The sequence below is a fragment of the Gadus chalcogrammus genome, chromosome 3 (genome assembly GCF_026213295.1).
Source record: "Gadus chalcogrammus isolate NIFS_2021 chromosome 3, NIFS_Gcha_1.0, whole genome shotgun sequence".
In the NCBI taxonomy this organism is placed as follows: Eukaryota; Metazoa; Chordata; class Actinopteri; order Gadiformes; family Gadidae; genus Gadus; species Gadus chalcogrammus.
The window spans coordinates 12159574-12180063 of NC_079414.1; the positions used below are offsets into that span (position 1 = coordinate 12159574).

The 20490-nt window shown below is 41.9% G+C and overlaps 3 protein-coding genes across 5 annotated transcripts; 2 read left to right on the forward strand and 1 right to left on the reverse strand.

Moving 5' to 3' along the window:
* Positions 1-193: 193 nt before the first annotated feature.
* On the forward strand, positions 194-3581 carry tmem134 (transmembrane protein 134). 2 transcript variants are annotated; one of them, XM_056585993.1, is made up of 8 exons: positions 194-404; positions 784-1015; positions 1101-1168; positions 1256-1342; positions 1647-1723; positions 2227-2271; positions 2754-2807; positions 3093-3581. In XM_056585993.1, exons 2-8 carry the CDS (start codon positions 800-802, stop codon positions 3173-3175), a joined length of 630 nt encoding a protein of 209 aa, XP_056441968.1. In that variant the 5' UTR covers positions 194-404; positions 784-799; the 3' UTR covers positions 3176-3581. The 2 variants fall into 2 exon arrangements, with proteins under 2 accessions (XP_056441968.1, XP_056441967.1); XM_056585992.1 differs by having other exon boundaries at positions 196-404; positions 761-1015; positions 3093-3573.
* A 223-nt stretch (positions 3582-3804) lies between these two features.
* Positions 3805-15544, forward strand: aip (aryl hydrocarbon receptor interacting protein). Of its 2 annotated transcripts, XM_056585990.1 has the most exons (7): positions 3808-3973; positions 4769-4951; positions 5372-5560; positions 6727-6903; positions 12379-12520; positions 12955-13184; positions 13884-15544. In XM_056585990.1, the coding sequence occupies exons 1-7, from the start codon at positions 3875-3877 to the stop codon at positions 13887-13889; spliced, it is 1026 nt and encodes a 341-aa protein (XP_056441965.1). In that variant the 5' UTR covers positions 3808-3874; the 3' UTR covers positions 13890-15544. The 2 variants fall into 2 exon arrangements, with proteins under 2 accessions (XP_056441966.1, XP_056441965.1); XM_056585991.1 differs by lacking the exon at positions 13884-15544 and having other exon boundaries at positions 3805-3973; positions 12966-13116.
* cdk2ap2 (cyclin dependent kinase 2 associated protein 2) lies at positions 15520-20091 on the reverse strand. Its single transcript, XM_056585994.1, has 5 exons — positions 19965-20091; positions 19087-19243; positions 18700-18791; positions 17401-17521; positions 15520-16234 (listed from the first exon to the last, which is right to left on the reverse strand). Exons 1-5 carry the CDS (start codon positions 20076-20078, stop codon positions 16167-16169), a joined length of 552 nt encoding a protein of 183 aa, XP_056441969.1. The 5' UTR covers positions 20079-20091; the 3' UTR covers positions 15520-16166.
* Between the last annotated feature and the right edge of the window lie 399 nt (positions 20092-20490).

Consider the following 20490-nt stretch of genomic DNA (forward strand, 5'->3'; position numbering starts at 1 on the left):
AGTATGTACAGTATGTATGTATGTATGTATGTATGTATGTATGTATGTATGTATGTATGTATGTATGTATGTATGGATGTATGTATCAATATATTTAGGTGTGGAGGATGAAATTAAAACAGGCCCGGTTTTTATCCAATAGCATTCAGGTTTTCTTGCAACTGATCGACAATGCTGCACTCTACCTCTATCGGCCCCACTTCATGGGGCGTACTCAGGCCAGTGTAATCGAGGGCCAATTCAACGAAAGAAGAAACACAAAAGTTTTAGAAAGTTTTCTTTGGCAGCCAGATGCCCTCTATGATTTTATAAAAACGCGACACAGATATTCAAACATGTAGATATGCGAAGGATTGCCTATAAAGGTGAAGTTGTCATCTTGTCTTCAGATATTTTCAAAGAGAGTAAGTTTACGGCCGATCAACTGACTTGGTAGCGGAAATTCTCCAAACAATAGCTCAGCATACGACCTCGTCGACCTAGTGCTTTTGGTTTGGAAACTAATCGGATAACGTGTATTATTACCAATAATGTGTTTAAGCGCGACAATCTTGCAGGCCTATCTTAAAAACTATAAAATGTAGTGGTCTTTTTTCATTACATTGGCTTTGTACGCACATTCATTGATGGGATTAGAGGGTCCGACTTTAACCCTAACCCATTTTCAAGGTGCAGTGTTGACAATCCGCAACACCACGAAACACTGATTTCACAGCTCATGAAATTGTACAATCTCAATCATTCCCGTCCCTTAACGCAGTGCGCTCCAACCCACTGGGCCAGGAGGACTTCTGAGACCATGGCAACGCAGTTCAGCATCGATGACGCGTTCGTTCTGGACGGAGAAGAGGATGTGGTGGTGTCCGACGGAGAACGGGAAGGATGGAATAGTCGAGAAAAGGACAGAGAAGCAGCAGGAGAGATGACATTTGGTCCCTTGTCTTTCACGAAACCTCAGAGCCACCCCTCGCCGGCAACCGCCGGCTCTGCAGACCACAGCAATCTCAAGTATCAGGTAGATGGCCCACTCTACTCACACATGCATGCAAATAACAAACCATCACAATGACTCCTATGTGTTGTAAACATGACCCTTTCAGAATCTAGAAAATGAGGACGTATTGGGAAGCAGTGGGCATTCCTCGTTCAACAACTTCTTTAAAATCAGGTCAGTCTTTCAATTCTAACTTTTAGTTGGTTCTATCTATGCAAAATGTATGAATAATGCTGATATTCTTTCTACCCTTCCCTACAGTGACCCTTCCAACCTGTCTTACTGTAGCTCGCAGTGGTCTTTCAGTACCCTGAGCTCCGTCACCCACCTCTCCGCACACTGCTGCGGGTAACTGACTAACTTTAATACTCCAATGACATACACCCTTAGCCACTGTAAGACGATCCTGCCCCTATAGGAAGGTTTCAACATTAGGACACAATTATTCCAAGATGCCTGCTTGGTGCTTCTTCGCCATTTTTACAAGGAAAACCTTTTTTTTTGTGGAAAACTAGTACGGAGATGGCTACCTTGAACCCACTAGTGTACACACTTATGTTATGTAGAAAAACCCATATAAATAGTAACGTTTGATTTGACAAGCATGTATTAAATCAGACACTAACCCATGCATCATTGTGCTGTGTATCAGGTGGATGTCTCACCCGCTTGTCAAGAAGAACTACAGAGTTGTCCTGGCTTCGTTCCTCCTGCTCATCACTGGAGTGGGTATGTACTGCTTCATATCATGTACTGTTCTATTTGTGTTCTTACAAACGCACACACAAATGCACAAACCACTTTGTATGGAAATATAGTCCCCCCTTGAGGGAGCTCTGTTCTGTAGTTTGGTTGCTCTCAGGTGTATTGATTGTCCTGTAAACACTGGTTGAGTGCCTGAGTGTGTGGGCACCTGGGTATGGGCATTTGTGTGCGTGCGTGGGAATATTTCTTTGGTGCTACAACCTTGGAGGGGACATGTTGTTCTCTCTTCCCTCAAATTTGTGATGAGGAATTGAGTGTTTGTTTTTCCCTGATTATTATTATTTAAATCTAGTCTATTTAAATCTATTTTACCTCTGTTTAATTCGGAAAATGAATTCCTTCAGGGCTTTTCGGGGGGATTTATGTGTGTTTGTGCCGATGCCCTCTAAGTATACACCATTAATAAGATAAGGAAGAATGACAATTATTTTCTTCTGTCTGCTCCTTATCTCACATTTGTTTTTCAGCCCTTATTTTTACAGGCATTGTAATCCAGTTAAACCCAGACGCAGGTGAGAACAAGCACATGACAAAAACAAGACCAGAAAACAACGGCTTATCCTCAAAGAGAAAGGATTATAACTTGGCATTCATGGTACAAACTTTCCTGCCCCTAATGCATAAAGGAGGGCAGTAAGTCAGGTTTAGCGGACTATTTACTACAGACTGGAATGATAAATCAGTGTTATTCCACTTTAACCTCATGTTCTAGCAAACGCATTAGGAAAAACCAAGCCACATGGTCGGCCAAAGTGGACAACATATATATCTTAAAACCTAACCGCCTGCCACCTACCTCAATGCAGTCCATTTCACACCTTTAGAACTATACCACACTATCATACACTATTCTATTATACTATTCTAAACAAACACTCCTCATATATTCTGTATCATTTTCAAAAGTATGTCTTCTTGGGTGTTGTAGTTACAAAAGTACATAAGTTATCAGCTATAATGATTAGATTATAAAGTAATGGATCTGTTTGTGCAGGTGTTTCAAGTGCGATTTTCTTTGTTCCCGGATTCCTTCTCTTCATACCCGGGGGTAAATATTTGTTTTGGATTTCATCCCAAGTTATGTTTACAACTGTACTGTCGCCAGTTGGAGCATTGGGAAATACAATTCTAAAGGGCCTCGGCTATGTCATGGTTGATCGACTGATCAACTCCGGCCTACCAGTCGGTACAGTCCCAACAGGGAGTTGATCTATCAAGTATACATCTGATTAGACACAGCAACTGGGGGTGGGCACTGGTTACTAGTGGATCGATTTTTGAAATGTACTTGTTGTTCTGCAACGTTAACGGTCTTGCTCTGTGTTTGTTCCAGTTTACCATGTGACTTACATCAGCTGTGCTGTTCACGGGAGGCGGGGCTTCAAATTCTTCTACCTGCCTTACTTTGAAAAATGATCTGTGGTTCCAACTCTACATCTTGTCAGTATTTACTGATCTTGTTTTCCGTTGCTATGTTATTTTTTTCCACACTTTGTTCAGTCTTTATTGTAAAAAGAAACACTAAATGAATTGTCCATCATATGTTTTAACATGTCATTATTATGACCACTTGTTAATTTTAACCACTTGAGTGTTACATTTTTTTTTTCACTTTATATGCGTTGTTATGATAATATTTGGTAAACCTGTGGACGCTTCAAATATGTGAATGATGACATAGAAATGTGAAATAAACAAATTAACTTTTTGTATAGTAAAAGAACAGTGCCGATATAATTGTCTCATCTAACACAACAACACCCACCATTCCACCATCATTTAGCATATGCTTTAATCTAGGTTTCGACAGGCATTTTTTCCCAAATATTAACGAAAAGGTAAGGGTTCGGGATTCTTGCTCAAGGAAGCCTATAACTGTGTATTTTCTGGTAAAAAACACAATTACCCTGCACTGATATCCAAATGTAACATAATTGTTTCATGTTGATGGAGGTATTCAAATAACGTAATTTATATATTGACCAATCTTGGCGAAGTGTATTTCAGTGCATAAAGTAGGCACATACGTGTGTGATTTACATAGACCCCTAGGCTATGACGAGACGTAACGTCACGCCCCTAGTATCAAGCTATTGACTTGAATCTCCAAGAAGGATGGAGGAGGTGGCAAGCCAGCTAAACGAAGAAGGGATACAAAAGAAACTCACCAGTCCTGGAAGAGGGGAGCTATCAACATTTCCCGATGGAACTAAGGTAGAGACAGTCGTGGGGATAAACGATTTATGTGCGTACAGTACGTAAAATGGCTACATTATGTGTTGATTTTTGCTATGTGGCTAACGTCAATGCTAAGGTTATTTAACCTGAACTATATTTCACTTAGTTGCCGTTATTTATACAACTGTGCTATTAAAATAAGTACAACTTTGCTGACCGATCATTAGGTTCCCAAGTTTCCTGATTTGATGATGCTTTATGGTACCTTTTGATTAGTTGTTTCAAGCTAAACCGTATCCCTTCCAGTGAGGCGGAGGCGGGCCAATATAGCGTGTTTTCCCGGGCGTTGATTGGTTGGTACGGGCTGTCAATTGGGTTTCAGTAGTTATGATTGGTTAGTATATGTGACAGCCAATATGGCTTCCTAAGATTTTTTTTTCCTCCAGGTTAAATAATGGTTACTTACTGGTCAACAGTAAGCAAAATATGATTATCATTAAACTGTGGAATCAGGTTCGCATAGTCATATATTGTGTGTTATATCTAAACGTGTGCGTTGTATCTAAAAGTTGCGATGAATCGAAAAGAATGTTGTATCGAAAAGTGAGTTTTATCGCAAAGTGAGTGTTTTATCAAGGTGTGTGTGTGTGTGTGTGTGTGTGTGTGTGTGTGTGTGTGTGTGTGTGTGTGTGTGTGTGTGTGTGTGTGTGTGTGTGTGTGTGTGTGTGTGTGTGTGTGTGTGTGTGTGTGTGTGTGTGTGTGTGCGCGTCTAAAAGTGTGTGTTGTATTTGAAAGTGCAAAAGGTGTAAATGTGTTGTATTCCTCAACCAGGTGGTGTTTCACTACCGCACCAGCCTGTGCGATGGCACGGTCCTGGACGACTCCAGGACGATGGGAGGGCAGAGCAAACCCATGGAGTTAATCCTGGGCAAGAAGTTTAAACTGGCTGTGTGGGAGAGGGTCGTCATCACCATGAGGAAAGAGGAGGTCGCTGACTTCACCTGCAGCACCCAGGTGCGAGAAGCAGCTACTCTGGGAAATAACTCTTCGATGTAGCTCTTGTGTCAGGCTATGTCAGCAATGTGTTTTTCTGACTTTAGTGATTACTATTCATTTCAATGGGCAGTGTAATGTTAAACATGTATTTTATTGGTAAACCTCAAAAAATGTATAAGACACAAAAATGCAATCGAAGAACAATCGTAAAAAAATGATGTAGTGAAAACATACAGTAGTAAGACTGCATGAAACGACAAAAGTGTATAACCATTGTTATTATGGTTGTCTATGTAATATAAACACATATAAAATGGATTGTATAAAAATAGCATAGCGGTTAATTATAATCATACTCATAACTCATTAAATGCATGTTAACACCAGGCCAGAGGAGCGCTATAGCAGAATAACACCTGTATCTGGGTCCCATCACAGCACACTGCGCTGTACCACCTGGTGTCCCAGTCTCTGAGGAACATCAGTGCGGGGAAGGACCCCCTGGAAGGCCAGAGGCACTGCTGTGGCATCGCCCAGATCCACTCGCACCACTCCCTGGGTTACCAGGACCTTGACGCCCTGCAGGCCAGCCCCCAGCCCCTCGTCTTCACCATAGAGCTGCTGGAGGTAAGCCACCTGACAGTCGACGACTAATCAGATCGCTCTATGGCTGTGTCTCAATTCAGGGGGCGCATCCTTCGAAGGACGCGGCCTATGAAGGTATGGCCTTCGTAGACCGTGAAGGCCGGACCGAAGGCCAAGCGAACGTTTTTAAATGGCCTACGGAGCATTTCAAGTTTGCGTAACAAGCCGTTAACACCCTTTACCTTGCGTGACAACGCGCCGCTCCTGTCACCTAGCAACCCTGACAGCTGCGGTTCAAACAGGACGACGGAGGAGAAATATGGAGCCGTTATATAATAATTATATAAAATAGAATGTTAATTAGTTTAACGTTATATGGCTCGTGTTAATGTCATTGAACTTTGACAATAAAGTTACAAATTTAAAATAGTCCCGACTTTATTTTAATATTAAATGTTTTTACATATTTCTGTCATTAAATATATAATTTGCTACAACTGCCGCTTCCGCTCTCTATGAAGCCATTTCTGAAAAAATCCAACGCGCAATGAATCTAGGGATATGTTGGGCCGTGAAGGATCCAGACAGTGGACCCTTCAAATTCAGGAAAAGGAGAATTTCTCGGCCGCATTTGAAGGAGCCTTTGAAATGGGACAGCCTTGACGCGCCGCTGTGACGCAAGCGGTCTTCAAATGCAGCCTTCGAAGGATGCGTCCCCAAAATTGCGATGCAGCCTATATCTTTTTTTCTTTTTTCCTGCAATTCAGGTCATCCCTGAATCGTATATAAGTGCATGTATCTAGATACGTATTGGATCGTCCCATAAAGGAGAGATACACACCCCTACTTACGCTGTGAAGGAAGTGCATCACTGATGCACACTTATTTCTAGACTATATACCATGATGCATAGCGGTTTTCCTTCAAATCAAATTCATCACATATGTCTGTGAATGCTTCTGTTTACATTTCATATGTATTGACACTTACAATCAGCTAATCATACATTTTGGCACTCTAATCATTTTACTTACTAACCTACACATCTTTTATATTTTTCTTAGCTTCACTACTTTTGTTTTGTATTCATTATTAGTTCAGTCTTGGTACATGGCTGAACCATGCCTCCATCGTACAAAATGACAACGAGCAAGATATGTTCATGGCACGGCACTTAAAAAAAGAAGCGCTTACGTGTGCGTGTCCAGGTGCTTCCTCCGGGGTCCTTCATGCTGGACGTGTGGGCCATGTCGGACAAGGAGAAGCTGGACGCGGTTCCACAGATCCACGAGGAGGGGAACTCCCTGTTCAAGGAGGGCCGCATAAAGGAGGCCTCGGAGAAGTACTATAACAGCATCGCCTGCCTTAAAAACCTACAGATGAAGGTGAGGAGAGAGCGTCCGTCGACTGGGGTTGTTGTGTACAGGAGGGCAAAATGAGCCACGGCGATCGGGTCTTTTCTATGCAGACAGAATTTGTCTGCATAGAAATTCCCTAACCCTAACCCATAAATAAAGTGTTTTGCACTTTATTTGTGGGTTTAGATTTCACTTCATCTAATTGAAAGATGTTGTCGGTGAAGCACGGTGGGCTGATGTGTTTTATAGTAGCATACCTTTATGCTTTAAAAGTATTAGGTGTGGTCTTGAGTCTTCAACATTTCAAATCGTCCTAATGACAATAAATTGGGAGGTTGTTTAATGAGTGATACTGCAACATTGCTTGACTTCTAGAGGGAAAACTCAATAAGTTAAGTCTTTTCTGTGGGCGTGGGGAATTGACTCAGTCCTCTGGGTGCAATGTTTTGCTTTCAATAACACCCTTATGTTTTTTTATAATCCCTTTGTGTAATGGCAGTAGCACCATCCAATTGTTTTCTCTTTGAAGTAGTTGTTAGTCTAGAACAGGGGTTTTCAAAGTGTGAGAGAGTGAGCCCCCCCCTCAGAGAAAAAAATTCAGCTGAGCCCCCCCCCAATTTTTTTTTCTAAATACCTGTGTTTTGAAAGCTATTTTAATTATTTTACACATTTCAAACATCTCCGATCATAATTTTAAAACATTTGGAACATATTTTTGAAACATTTGAAACAAATTTTTTAACATATTTTTTAAACATATTTCTGAAACATTACAACATCTTTTTGCGTTTTTAAACAACACAATTTAACAACTTTATCTAAGTATGTTTTAGCTTAACCTTTTTTAAATACATTTGAACATCTTAATCTGTGTAAACTGCCAGTCGAATCAGATCTGCCTTTTCGGTCCAGAGATTCGACTATTCGGCGGGGTTTGTTTACCGGCGTTGCTATGGTGACCTAAATTATTATAAGCAACTGAAAACGCCGCCGGTTTGAAACTAAAACTGTGATTCTGAAAAAAGTCTAAATGTTATCAAAATTCCGTTTAGATAGTATTGAAGATACAAGTGTGTAGATTTGTTTAATGGTTTGAACGATGGTAAACGGTTGAAAAAGGAATGAGTTACGATGTCTAGAAGTAGGTGTATCAGAATGGGCTGACGTCTTCAATGAAAACAGCTGAAAACGAAGCGGTATGAAACTAAAACTGTGATTCTGAAGACATTTTAAATTATATCGAAATTCTGTTTAGATATTATTGAAGATACAAGTGTGTAGATTTGTTAAATGGTTTGCATGAAGATAAACGGTTGAAAATTGATTTAGTTATGTTACTTCTACAGTTGAAGTACGACTGATGATTTGAATCATCGTCTTTCAGGTTTTTTTTTCGGGTTTATTTTTTCTCACGTCGCGCCCCCCCTGAAGAACTCTGGCGCCCCCCAGGGGGGGCGCGCCCCACAGTTTGAAAACCACTGGTCTAGAATAAAAGTTATTTATAAATGTTTGCCAGCATTTCGACTTACGGAAATGATTCCCCTTGTGGGTACTCTTTGGTATTGCATTTGTGTTCTGCCACATCAATTTTTTAGGACTATGCTAAAATGCTTCATTCACATGTATTTCACATTTCATCAATCGAATGCTTCAACTTTGTCTTAAAAGAAGAAATCTGGTGTAAAATGGATCTGGGATATGTTTAATATGATAACGAGGTGGGATGTTCGTTTGGGAGCAAAAAAGCACTAGTAGACGCATTCTTAAGTTGGCTGTTTTTTGCTGATTCTACCAAAACGCTATAAACTTGGAACGATTGGGGCATGTGTTATGGTCAAAACTAAATCGCTATTTTAAACCACTTAAAAGGCTAGAAGAAGAAGCCCGACCCTTCTTTGGTAGTATACTAAGGGTGTACAGTGTAGATTGTTTATTAAAAAGGACAATTTATACACACAATACCATCAGTAGTTCACCCGTTGACGCCATCTTGTCTTTAAGACTCGATAAGTAGATTGGCGAACACAGAGCTTATGTCTTGATCATGGATGTCACAAGCTCTGTGTTCGCCAATCTACCTATCGAGTCTTAAAAGACAAGATGGCGTAGACGGGTTAACTGCTGATGGTATTGTGTGTATAAAATGTCCTTATTAATAAACAATCTGTACTGAACCCCTGAACCCTTATTATAGTGTCGGGCTATTTCTAGCCTTGTAAGTGGTTTAAAATATCGATTTAGTTTTTACTGTAACACATGCCCCCATCGTTCCAAGTTTATAGCGTTTTGGTAGAATAGGTTTAAAAACAGCCAAATTAAGAATGCGTCTACATGCGCTTTTTTGCTACCAAACGAACATTCCAACTCATTATCATACTAAACATATCCCAGATCTATTTTACACCAGATTTCACCTTTAAACAACGAGGGTTGTGTCATGATCAGATGAATACCGTGCCTCATAAGGCAAAACTGAGCTCTTCCTTTACAGAGAAACTGGCCACCGTTTGATTTCATAATTGCCTAATATTAATTGCGGTTTATTATCTTAAAGGCCCACTATGCAACTTTTTTAGCCAAAATTACATTAATTATGCTGGTTGAGAGTTATTCTGATGGGTCTGCAACCATTTCTGGGTTGTTTGGTGGGTGTGTCATTGCCCCATGTCACCTCTCCAAGGAAAAAGCGCATATGCAACTTGCTCTGTTCGGACCGACACAATCCGGATGTGACGCAGCGGAAGTATCCAATCGTGCCGAAAATGTAATCAGATTGTAGTTTCGAAAATGCTTTACGGCACAGACACACACCCAAACATAGCACCGGCTAAATATAAACAGCCAGTTGCGAGGTAATTGTTGCATTCATCATGGATCAATCGACTGATAAGGGACCCAAGAGGCGACTGTCGGTGGAACAAAAGAAGAATGGACCAGAAAAGAGATCAGACACGAGTGAAAGATTCAGATTCAGATTCAGATTCAGAAAACTTTATTGTCTGTCGTAACAGAAAATCATCTTTGACGTGGCTCGACATACAAACATGAAAATGTACTGCATTCATACACAGTAAGGGGAACTATGCAACTTTTTTGCCTTGATTTACCTTAATATAACAGGCTAAGAGTCATTGCGATGGTTCTATTATACATTTTTGTTAGATTGTTCGTTGTTTCGACTCCCCCTTGCGCATCTTGGCGGAGAAAAGGAGTATGTTTCTGCCGGCGACCCGCCGCCCACTCTCGCGGGAGTCTCGGGTCTCGCGAAGTAACGAATTGCTTTACGGCACAGACCCCCAAACACGGAACCGGCTCGATATAAACACAAGTAACTAAGGGATTGTTACATTCATCAAGATCAGCCGACTAAAAAGAGACAGAGAAACCCAATGTCAGAGGAACAGAAGAAGAGAAAAGGGAGACTGACCGACAGAGAGGCCAAACACGAGTAAACGTTGGGCAAGCTTTTCAGGAATAGCGTGAACTGAAAGAAAAAGAAGACTGCAAATCAGACGCCGACTTGGCCGTGTTGCTTTTTAAATTGAAAGTACCCTTGGGTGAACTTTGTCTTCGTGGTATTCTTGATGTTGATAGTCTCTGTACAAATGTGGTTGCTCAACCATTTTGTTGTGAGCCCTGTAAAAATTGTTTTCTCGACCGTTTTGTTGTGAGCCCTGTATGTTTCTAGCTTGCTTGGTTGCAACCATATAAACACGTTTGTTTCCATGGGTGTTTTGCTGTTCGTCTGTCTCGTCCCCCAGATACAGACTGAATCCCCGAATCCAGGTCCTTGTTTATTTAGATTATTATGTTGGCCAACACTCTTACACTGATTGTTCTGTTCAACCTAAGATAAAACAATTATAATCTAGGATATAAATTCTCCCCGTCAACTATAAAAGAGTATGGATTTATGTTTATTGCAATACAAATACACCATTTTAGAAATGTATAACCTTGCCTACACTTTATGAACATCTACTTCGGACATGGCTCCACGTATTCGCCGGCTTCTTTGAAAACAAATGCACATGGCTCGCGTAGAAGTGCATGGGGAAGGGTTGCGACAGTGTTGTAAAATATCTACTACGAAGCTGCAGGGGGCGCTGTGTAGAGAAATGTGCGTGCTAAAACCAAGAAAACAGCGAAGAAATGCCCGAAGTTGCATAGTGGGCCTTTAACTTAATTATACAGGGTTTCCACGTGTCCTTAAAAAGTCGTATAAATCGAATAATCTGAAATTTAGGCCTTAAGGCGACTCACCGGGCCGAAAATCGGCATCGGTGAGTCGTTCAGTCTTTTACCATTCTGATTGGTGGAGGGCTAGTAGCTTGACTAGCGAATCAGCGAAGCCCGGAAGTGGGGATGGTAAACATACCAGATAAACAGTGTAAGCGAAGACGATGTCGAAACACTCTCTCAACGCATTGTTTGGCATCAAATTGGCCACAAAACCACGTGGACCAAATACTTGCCAAACTTTTCACATTCCATTATTCCCTGACCAAAAACTATGCAGCTTTTTTCCAACATCTATGACGCTAGTGTGGTGACTTAGCAATGATGATGCTACATGAAGCAATTATGATTTTTATTGATCTTTCTGAATAATCACAATTGAAACCCAGGAAGTTATCCTCTTTACACAGGGTCAATCTGTCCTATATCTTGCCCCATTGAAAATGCACTGCACCATGTTCAGACATGATATGAGTAGGTAGCCCCTTGGCCTGTTCGCAGTTGGATCGACAGCTTCACCCACTTTGTGCGTCTGACTTTTCTCCTTATTTTTCGCTAACGACTTTCTTCTTCCAAAAGAAAAAGCTGAAAAATGAAAGAAAAGAGAGCTGACAAGGCCAGTATCAACATCATCCATCGTTTGACAACAGTGACTGGTGATGACAGCGTGCTCTGTGTTTTGGTCTAGAGAGAGGACCTGGTATTTCAGTTTTACGTTTTTTTTCGGACCGCAACACAGATTAGAGCCGCCTGTGGTTTTGGGGATATTACATCTCGCGCAAGCGCAGAACGTACAGCTTCAGCTGTAACCACGTAGGTGTGTTCTTCCCATTTTGGTTCATCGAGTCGGCCAGATTATTAGACCGACTTCATTTAACGACGCGAATCGGGCAGTCGGCCCGGTGTGTCGCCGCCTTTAAGAGCCCTGAGCCCTTAACGTCTTAGAGCCCTGAGATGGGCCAACGCAAATGTAATGGTCATATTGTGAATGGTTAAATGTACGTCGAGGCTGTTGGTCATTTATTGGAGGTGCGGAGCCACACTTGCTAATTGTAGTGCATGTAGTTGACTTTACTTTCCCTAGAATGCTATTTACCATTGAGTCAATAGCAGGACCTTTGACCTAAAGAGACTTGTTCTGATTTAACTACAAGTCATTAAAGAGCGGGTAAGGGGTTAGGGCATCAAGGATGCCCTACAGTTTTAGGCTGTGGACCTCTGGGATGGAACCCCAACCCTCTGTACCCTCCCTGTGACTCTCAGGAGCAGCCGGGAGAGGAGGTGTGGATCAAGCTGGACATGATGATCACGCCCCTCCTCCTCAACTACTGCCAGTGTCAGCTGGTCCAGGGGCAGTACTACGAGGTCATCGAGCACTGCACATCCCTGATCTCCAAATACGAAGGTGAGGCTTCTTCAGCCCCTTTCACACAGGCAGTCTGGTCTGCTCAGGGCAAAGGATGCCATGTGTGAAAGGGCACAGGACGGACATCTTCCAGAAAACAACTGCATGGGTGAACAGCGAAAATCAATAGTGGTGCTTGGAAGGTTATCCCAGTAATTGAATAGGAACTATGTGTGGAAGGGGACTATCATTATTTACAGTCATTATTTAGAGACGCTTTCATCCAAATCAACTCTGAATTATCTTGTGCAATATTTTGGTCCAACTAGTTATGTTTTGTTTTAAAATTAACGTTCAAATTAAAAAGTAGTTCAAAGCCAATTTGATTATCACATCACAATCAACACACCACAGGATATGAAGAAATACCCCCAAAAAACCTTCCTGTCGAGGCTGATCGTGTGACCTCCGCTCCCCCCCCCCCCATCTCCCAGACAATGTGAAGGCGCTCTACAAGCGGGGCAAAGCCCACTCGGCCGTGTGGAACGAGGTGGAGGCCCGGGCTGACTTTGCCAAAGTGCTGGAGCTGGACCCCACGCTGGGCCCATCGGTGGCCAAGGAGCTCCGGGCCCTGGAGGGCAAGATGCGTGCCAAGGGGAGGGAGGAGAAGGACCGATACAAAGACCTCTTCGGCGGGAACACCCAGACCGCCAGCACCTCCCCCGTACGTCTGGTTTGAAACATGTGTTACTCGTCTTGGCGATAGAACAAGCTCGTTTTTTCTATGTATTGGGTTTGATCTTCCACACCAAGTCTTTCTTCTCATAGCCTGGTTGTAATCTTAAAGCCGTGATAAGCTTTATTGACTCCATGCGGTGAGAATGTGTTTCGGCCTGGTGCGGGTATTTGGTTGAGTCATATCACAGATTGGTCTTATTTCAAAAATGTTGTTTATTCTTAGACATTGCATTATCCTATTCTGACAATCAGAAAACTGCAGCTCAAACTCTGCGTTGCCATGAGTAGTGTCTTTCCTTAAACAAACACATTTCTGTTGGCTCAAAAAAATAAAAATTTAAGCTGACATGTAAACCATATAAATAATCGGTACCATATACAACAAAATAAAGGCACTCACTATTTTAGCTATTTAAACGTCAATTTGGCTCCTAGAAGCTTTTTTTAAGATATGTCTTATTGAGCCCGATTTTCAGGGAAAAACATCTATCCCAAACTGCCAATCCTTTCTACTAAAAGGTTCACCTGAGACATTAAAAAGTGAGTGTGTCACTAGCTCACTGCCCATGCTCAATATTATCCATCTTTATTTGAGAATCATCTCTTTACTCCAAAATCTTGATTCTAGGGATTTTTTTTTTTGCCCTGTTTGGATTTTCACTTGGATCTTCTTCATCCTCCACAGGCTTGACTCCACCACCAGCCCAAACCAAGACCACGCTTGTGACTGACCTTTTGATGTGGAGAAGCCGTGGACATTGAGCGCTCAGTTTTTATCCATACACAGAACTATACACCCTTCCACCTCCATCCCTCCATCACCTCCCCACACACAGAAACCCTTGCACTCACTGTATGCGGTATACCTGCAGAACAAAGCCCCCCCCCCCCCCCCCCAACTCTAACCCAAAGCCTGAGATAAGGGCAGTAGTTCCTGCCCTCCATCTTGTTCATTTATTATTCTTCTACATCATGTCTTCACCGTTGCGGATATTCTTTCCATCGCACTCACTTTTCCTCTTGTTTTGTTATTCAATTTTTTTCTTTCTTCTGTCTTACGCTGCGATAAGAACCAGCAATGAATTAATTAATCTTTTGCTACACCCCCTTTATTAGATAAAACCTCCTTTATTCGATTTCTTAATTAATAATCAACGTATCAACCATTACCCAAAGAATTAGTATTCAGCGGCTGCTTAAAAGATGTCCTGTGCATCAGTCAGATTCCACAAGACGACCCAGTGAACAATTGAATACACAACCCTGGCAGTGTGAACAGCTTGTAGCTTGAATCTTCATAGAGGGAATACATAAGGAAAGACTTGTTATGACTCTAGTGTCAAGGCACTGTGGTAACAACATAATTACCTTGACATGCTGAAGTGTTGGAAAAAAAGAATGGGACTGTATATATTTGTCCTCTTTGGACCAAAATTGCACAGTCGAATTGACCGAGGAAGGAACACGCATATAGACACACGGCAAAAGCAGGAAACAAAGACATATAGTGTCATATAGACATATATAGTGTGCCGTCTGCTCTGGAAAACCATCACGTTGTCATGACAATCATATCTATACCGACTCACGTAACTCTTTATTTTTATGTTATCGTTGCCATTTCCTTATAAAGTTCTTTATATTTTAACTGTTCTTTACAAATACATCTGTTATTATTGATTGATGCTTTGGTTTCTTTGTATTTTGTAAGTGCTGGAGGGATGTTTATGTCTCTTAATCTGTTGACCCTTTTTTCTCTGCCAACCATTTACTTTCACTGGGAGAGAAAGAAAATGCTGAACTGTTATACTGAACTCACTGCTAATACATGTTTTGAGTTGCGTCATGGAATCAAAAGGTTCTAAAGGCTTTCTAATGGAAGAGAACGGCTTCGTACAAGTCTTTTGAAACAATTGTTGCCTCGAAGGGTAGCTGTCTCCCAATGCGCATGTGAAGCAATACTCCTTTATATTAGGCAATGCAACTTTATTTGTATAGCACTTTTCAGGCAGACTCATGCTTAGAAAATGATTGTTGGTGCTCCTCTAAAGAGCAAGTTAGTCACTGTTTCAACGGGACTTTTAGTCCTTTTAGTAGGGAGGGTCTCAGAAAAGGCATTCCCTTGTGAAAAGAACACCACCCGTGTTTGGAGCAGGGTGTATCGATCAGTGTTTTGGGGAGGCAGGCCGAAACACTTTTATTCATGGTTGCTCTATATTTAATAACCGATCAAAATACCATATAATTAGCATGTTTAAAACAAACGGGTTTGGGTTTACTTGCTCTTTAAATGGCAATTGTTGACTGGCTGTTGTAGGAAAAAGTCGGGACTCCGAATTCAAATCAGATTGTTTTTATTTAATTTAGATATACATACGGATCTGCAAAAATCTCATTTACAAAATTGCCATAACAAACTGACAAACGGAAAAATGGAAAGAGGGAGTTTGGGGTGTGAGAACTCCCAACAATGTTGCTCTTACAAAATGCATTCAACGGAACAAAAACGGGTCAAAGGTCATTAGGGTTTTCAAGGAGGTGCACATTATTTCTGCACAGAAAAAACAGGATAGAAAATTCAGCCCTTGGTTGGAGATTGTTGTTCACAGAGATTCAAGCCAAGCTTTGGGCCTCATTTTTAATTAAACCCCAACCTTTCTAGGTCCAAAGGTCCGAACCCTGTTCCAAAACAAGTTCCGTACACCAGGTCCAAACCCTGTTCCAAAACAAGTTAAAAAGCCCCCCCACCCCAACCCATCCCTACAGTCTGGCCACAACATCCATCTCCAATCTGTTGAACCTTCAAACATTGAACGAACCCGGTGAAGACAGACATGGTGCGGAGGAATGCAGATTATAAAATGCAAATGATAGGAGCTCAGAATGGGAGACTAAAAGGTGGAGATGAGACCTTAGCGAAGGCATCGATCAGGGAGGGTAGGGGGGGGGGGGGGGAATGTGAACAGCGTTATGTGCGTGCGCTCCGCTCGGTCTCTGCCAGACACTCCCTGACGAGGGCCCGGGCATGGATGATGCCTGTAAGGAGCAGAAGAGGGGACAGTTTAACGGGATGCAAGGCGTCAGTCCGGCACTTGGCCACATGGTCTCCTGCACCCCCTGCAGTTCACCAGGTGTGGGATCACAGTCACGGACAATACTCAATGAATGTCAGTTTGCTGTGAATGTAGTAGGCATATCGGAGATAAAAAACGAGGGCAAAATACCGCATGGACCGCCAAGCAGCCCAAGGAAGTTGATTAAATGCATTTTATTTATCCATTCACGTTAGTTGACATTTTATATCGCTCTGACGCAGCATGGATCCTTATGGTACGCCGACCCGAACAAGGAACTTTTCGTAGAAACATCACTAACCTCAAACTTCAAATCAGGATTTCTCTATTTGCTTAATACCAGGTATTGAACAACATAACAAAAAAAAATTCTCCCACTGACTCCGATGCTTTAGAGCTTCCTGCAGTCTGCCTGCTTTTATCTGCCCATCTCACACCTAAACTCCTCCCCCAACATGTTTTTCTCTGAAGGAGTATCTTCCCCTCCCTGGAAAAATCGCTCCTATAGATTATAGCCCTTAATTTAGATATATGGTTCCTTAAGGTTTTTAAACGTACCACGTTAAAGAAACACAATTGGCCCACTGGCTTAATCCGCAATTTATATAATTTGTCAAAAGGGCTTTAGAGTGCAAATTCTGCCGAGGAACATTGTGATTTTTGAAATGATGAAAACAGCGGTTAAGTGAAGCCAGGGGAGACTGTAATGAGGCTTTTATCTCCCAGACCAGTCTGATCCTTTAAGAGCTATAATTTGAGTAGTTTATAAGAAATGCCATGGCATTTCACTTCTAAATGGTGTGGAAAAATGGTGAGGGAAGGGTCATTTGGGTCGTTCATTCTTATAAAAATTGCTCCCGCCCTTGATTACCCAATCGTAGCTACAGCAGCTTGAAAAATGTAAAAACGTACGAGTATCATCAAGATGTATGACGGATCAACCTACAGTGGTACTCTGACGAAACACAAAACAAGGCAGTTCTTGGTTTCTGGCCAAGGTTCTGTGCCATATAGCAGGACTGCTGGGTCTGCTTACTCGACCCCTGACCCAAGCTGTGGTGCTTTACCACAGTTGGACTGAACATCTAACCCTTTTCTATTATGAACAATAGTTAAAGTGAGCTGTACCCCTCTTTAGTCTCTCCATGGCACTCTTGCTTCCTGCGTAGGTGGGGCGAATCTCCCGGCTCATCTCCTCGATGACAGAGAGCAGCTCGCTGTACGTCGAGCCCTGGGAAACCTTGACTGGCTGTGAGGGCGCAGGTGTTGGGGATCAACGATACGAGTCATTTATCACATTAAACCACAAACCGTTATTAAGCATCTTTTACAGTTTCTAAGGTTGTGTTTTAGTCATTCTAATGTTTTACTTTTTCACCGTGAACTAAAAAATTGCTTGAGGTTCAGGGAATTAAATATTCAACGGTTAAATACTAGGGATGCACCGAATATTCGGCCAACGAAAATGTTCGGCCGAAAATGCCCCAAAACATAATGTTCGGTTTTGGCCTGAGGAGTAAAAAGGCCGAAAATAATACACCCAACATTTTTTTTTTTGATACAAAAAAAAAAAAATGTTTTACTAATTTATTTAAAAGGTATATTGTTCTTAAATGAAAAACAGCAAAAGCCACATTCGGTATTCGGTTTCGGCCAACTGTTTCAGTATATTCGGTTTCGGCCAAGAATTTTCATTTCGGTGCATCCCTATTAAATACATTGACGTAAAATGTTATATAAAATAAACCATGATGTAACCGTACACACCAACTAATGATGGTGTGTGCAGAGCAGACAATCCAAGGATATTCTGAATCCAGCCAATTCAAAGATATCCATCATTATTTGGCCCCGAAAAAAATGCTCTGGGCTTGCGGAATATACTGAAGAGCAATTTACAATGAAAACTTGCAACCCACACCTGAATAATAATTTTATTGAGAACATTAGTCTGGTATAAAAGACTACCGGTCAACTTTTTGAGTAGTTTGTGCGCCTGTACCTCCTTTCGTTGGCATTAATGTACATGCACTGAACTGAAAACCAAAATAAAACAGAAGATGAAAAAGCCCAAATAAGGACACACTACCAATTCCAGACCTACCTGGACAAAGCTCATAGAAGGACGGACCAAACTTCCCAACCTACCTTGACAAAGCCCATGGAAGGACGGACCAAACTACCAGACCTACCTGGACAAAAGCCCATAGAAGGATGGACCAAATTACCAGACCTACCTGGACAAAGTCTATAGAAGGGGGGGACCAAGCTACCAGAACTACCTGGAAAATGCTTATAGAACGGGGGGGACCAAACTACCACAACTACCTACATATAGTTGGACAAGGGCTTAAGAAAGGGGGACAAAGCTACGAGACCTACCTGGTCAAAACTTATAGAAGGGGGGGACCTTAATCAGAGACATACCTGGACAAAGCCCATAGATGGGGGGCCGAAGTCGCTGAATGCTGGCCTAAAGTTAGACGAGGATGGCAACGACGGAGAGGGCACGCTGGAACCTAGGAAGGTGGAGAAATACGACATTTTCAAAGCAGTACCTTCCTATTGATGTTCTCAAACAATTAGTAGGATAGTTTAGGCGGAATAGTCTACAAAATAGGGCATTCTATTCTCATTTGAGAGGTTCTGGGTCCAACCGTCAACGGACTACCTGTAGGCACCCTTGAGCAAGATGCCCTAACCCCATGCTCATAACTGAAGGACTTGAAAGACAATAGCTTTGGATAAAGCGTTAATGCCGCTGACAACACAGGCCTGATCGTAGAATCCTTTGCATGCCTAATATGGGCTTACCTGGAGGCGTGTGGTTGGATCCGGACGGCGCGGGAGCGATGGGTTTGTAACTCATGGCGAGGTCACTCCGCAACTCCCCGTACGACGCTCCGCTTCCGTCCGCACCCTCAACCCGGTGTTTATACAGCTTTACTGTGGGGCGGTGAGCTCCAGAGAGCTGGGGTCAAACCAAACACAAAAGTACTTGAAAATCCAGTTTGAATCCCACAGTTCACCAAATTGGAAAATAAAGTGAAAAACAATAGGTGGTGTATTCTAGTTTGGGTTTAGATTTTGTACCACTGTGATTGTTTACAGTGTTGAAGATGAATTATATACAGGCCTGGCTTTGGATCGTTGTAAATATCTGTAAATTCTCCCTAAATAGTCATTATACAGCAGCTGATGTTTGGTAATAGTGCGATAGATTCTCACTTCCGGTTTACAAAGACATTTGAAACCAGCTGTTGTTTCAAGAATAATTTATCAAAAGGTTAATGCATATAAGAAGGATAACATGACCCGGAAGGCTTAGTTGAAGTCAAAGCAATGGCTTGCAATTTGGCTTTAAGTAGAACTGAACATGAAACGAACACCACTACACGAGTCCATAGGGGTTTTTATATTGTCCACTGATTTGAAGTTGAATGTAGACACGACAGTTATACAACTATGGTATATACTTATTAATATAGGATATTTGTGACCCAAACGCCGGATTTTTGGGTCACAGCTGGGGTTAGCTTTTGGCTAGCTTGTTGTGTTGCCGGTTGCAAAAAACACTGCCAATGAAAGGCAGTAGGAGCGAATATTCACCCAAAAAAACTATATTTGCGTAGTTTACTTTCTCGAGACCATTTGGAAAGCTGCCTACATTTGAAAAGGTCAAATAATCTTACCTTTCTAAGGTGAGAGTTTTTTGATCTCAGGGAGGAAGAATGGCTACAAGCAGGCTTTGACTGAGTCTGCGTGAACAGGGGGCGTGGAAGGTGACCCTGTTCCTGCGTCGCCATTGGTTAAAGGAATATACGCACCCACATGCACAGACATTCATACATTAGTTTTAAATAGGCCTAGCTATATTTCTGCAGTGTGTGTGTGTGTGTGTGTGTGTGTGTGTGTGTGTGTGCGTGTGTGCGTGTGTGTGTATGCGTGTGAGTGTGTATGCGTGTGCGCGTGTGTGTCTGTGCGTGTGTGTGTGTGTGTGTGTGTGTGTGAATTACACACACGTATTCAACCCCCGCTACATTCCTAATGGATAGCAATTAATACATTCATATTTTTCTTTAAATAAATTAATAGTAGTAACACTTGACCCGTGGGGGTAGTTGTAGTCTGTTGATATAATAACTTTCAATGTGTTAACTTAACTTTCAATGTGTTAACTTAAGCATTGCTTTTAATGCAAGCCAATCTATATTTTAA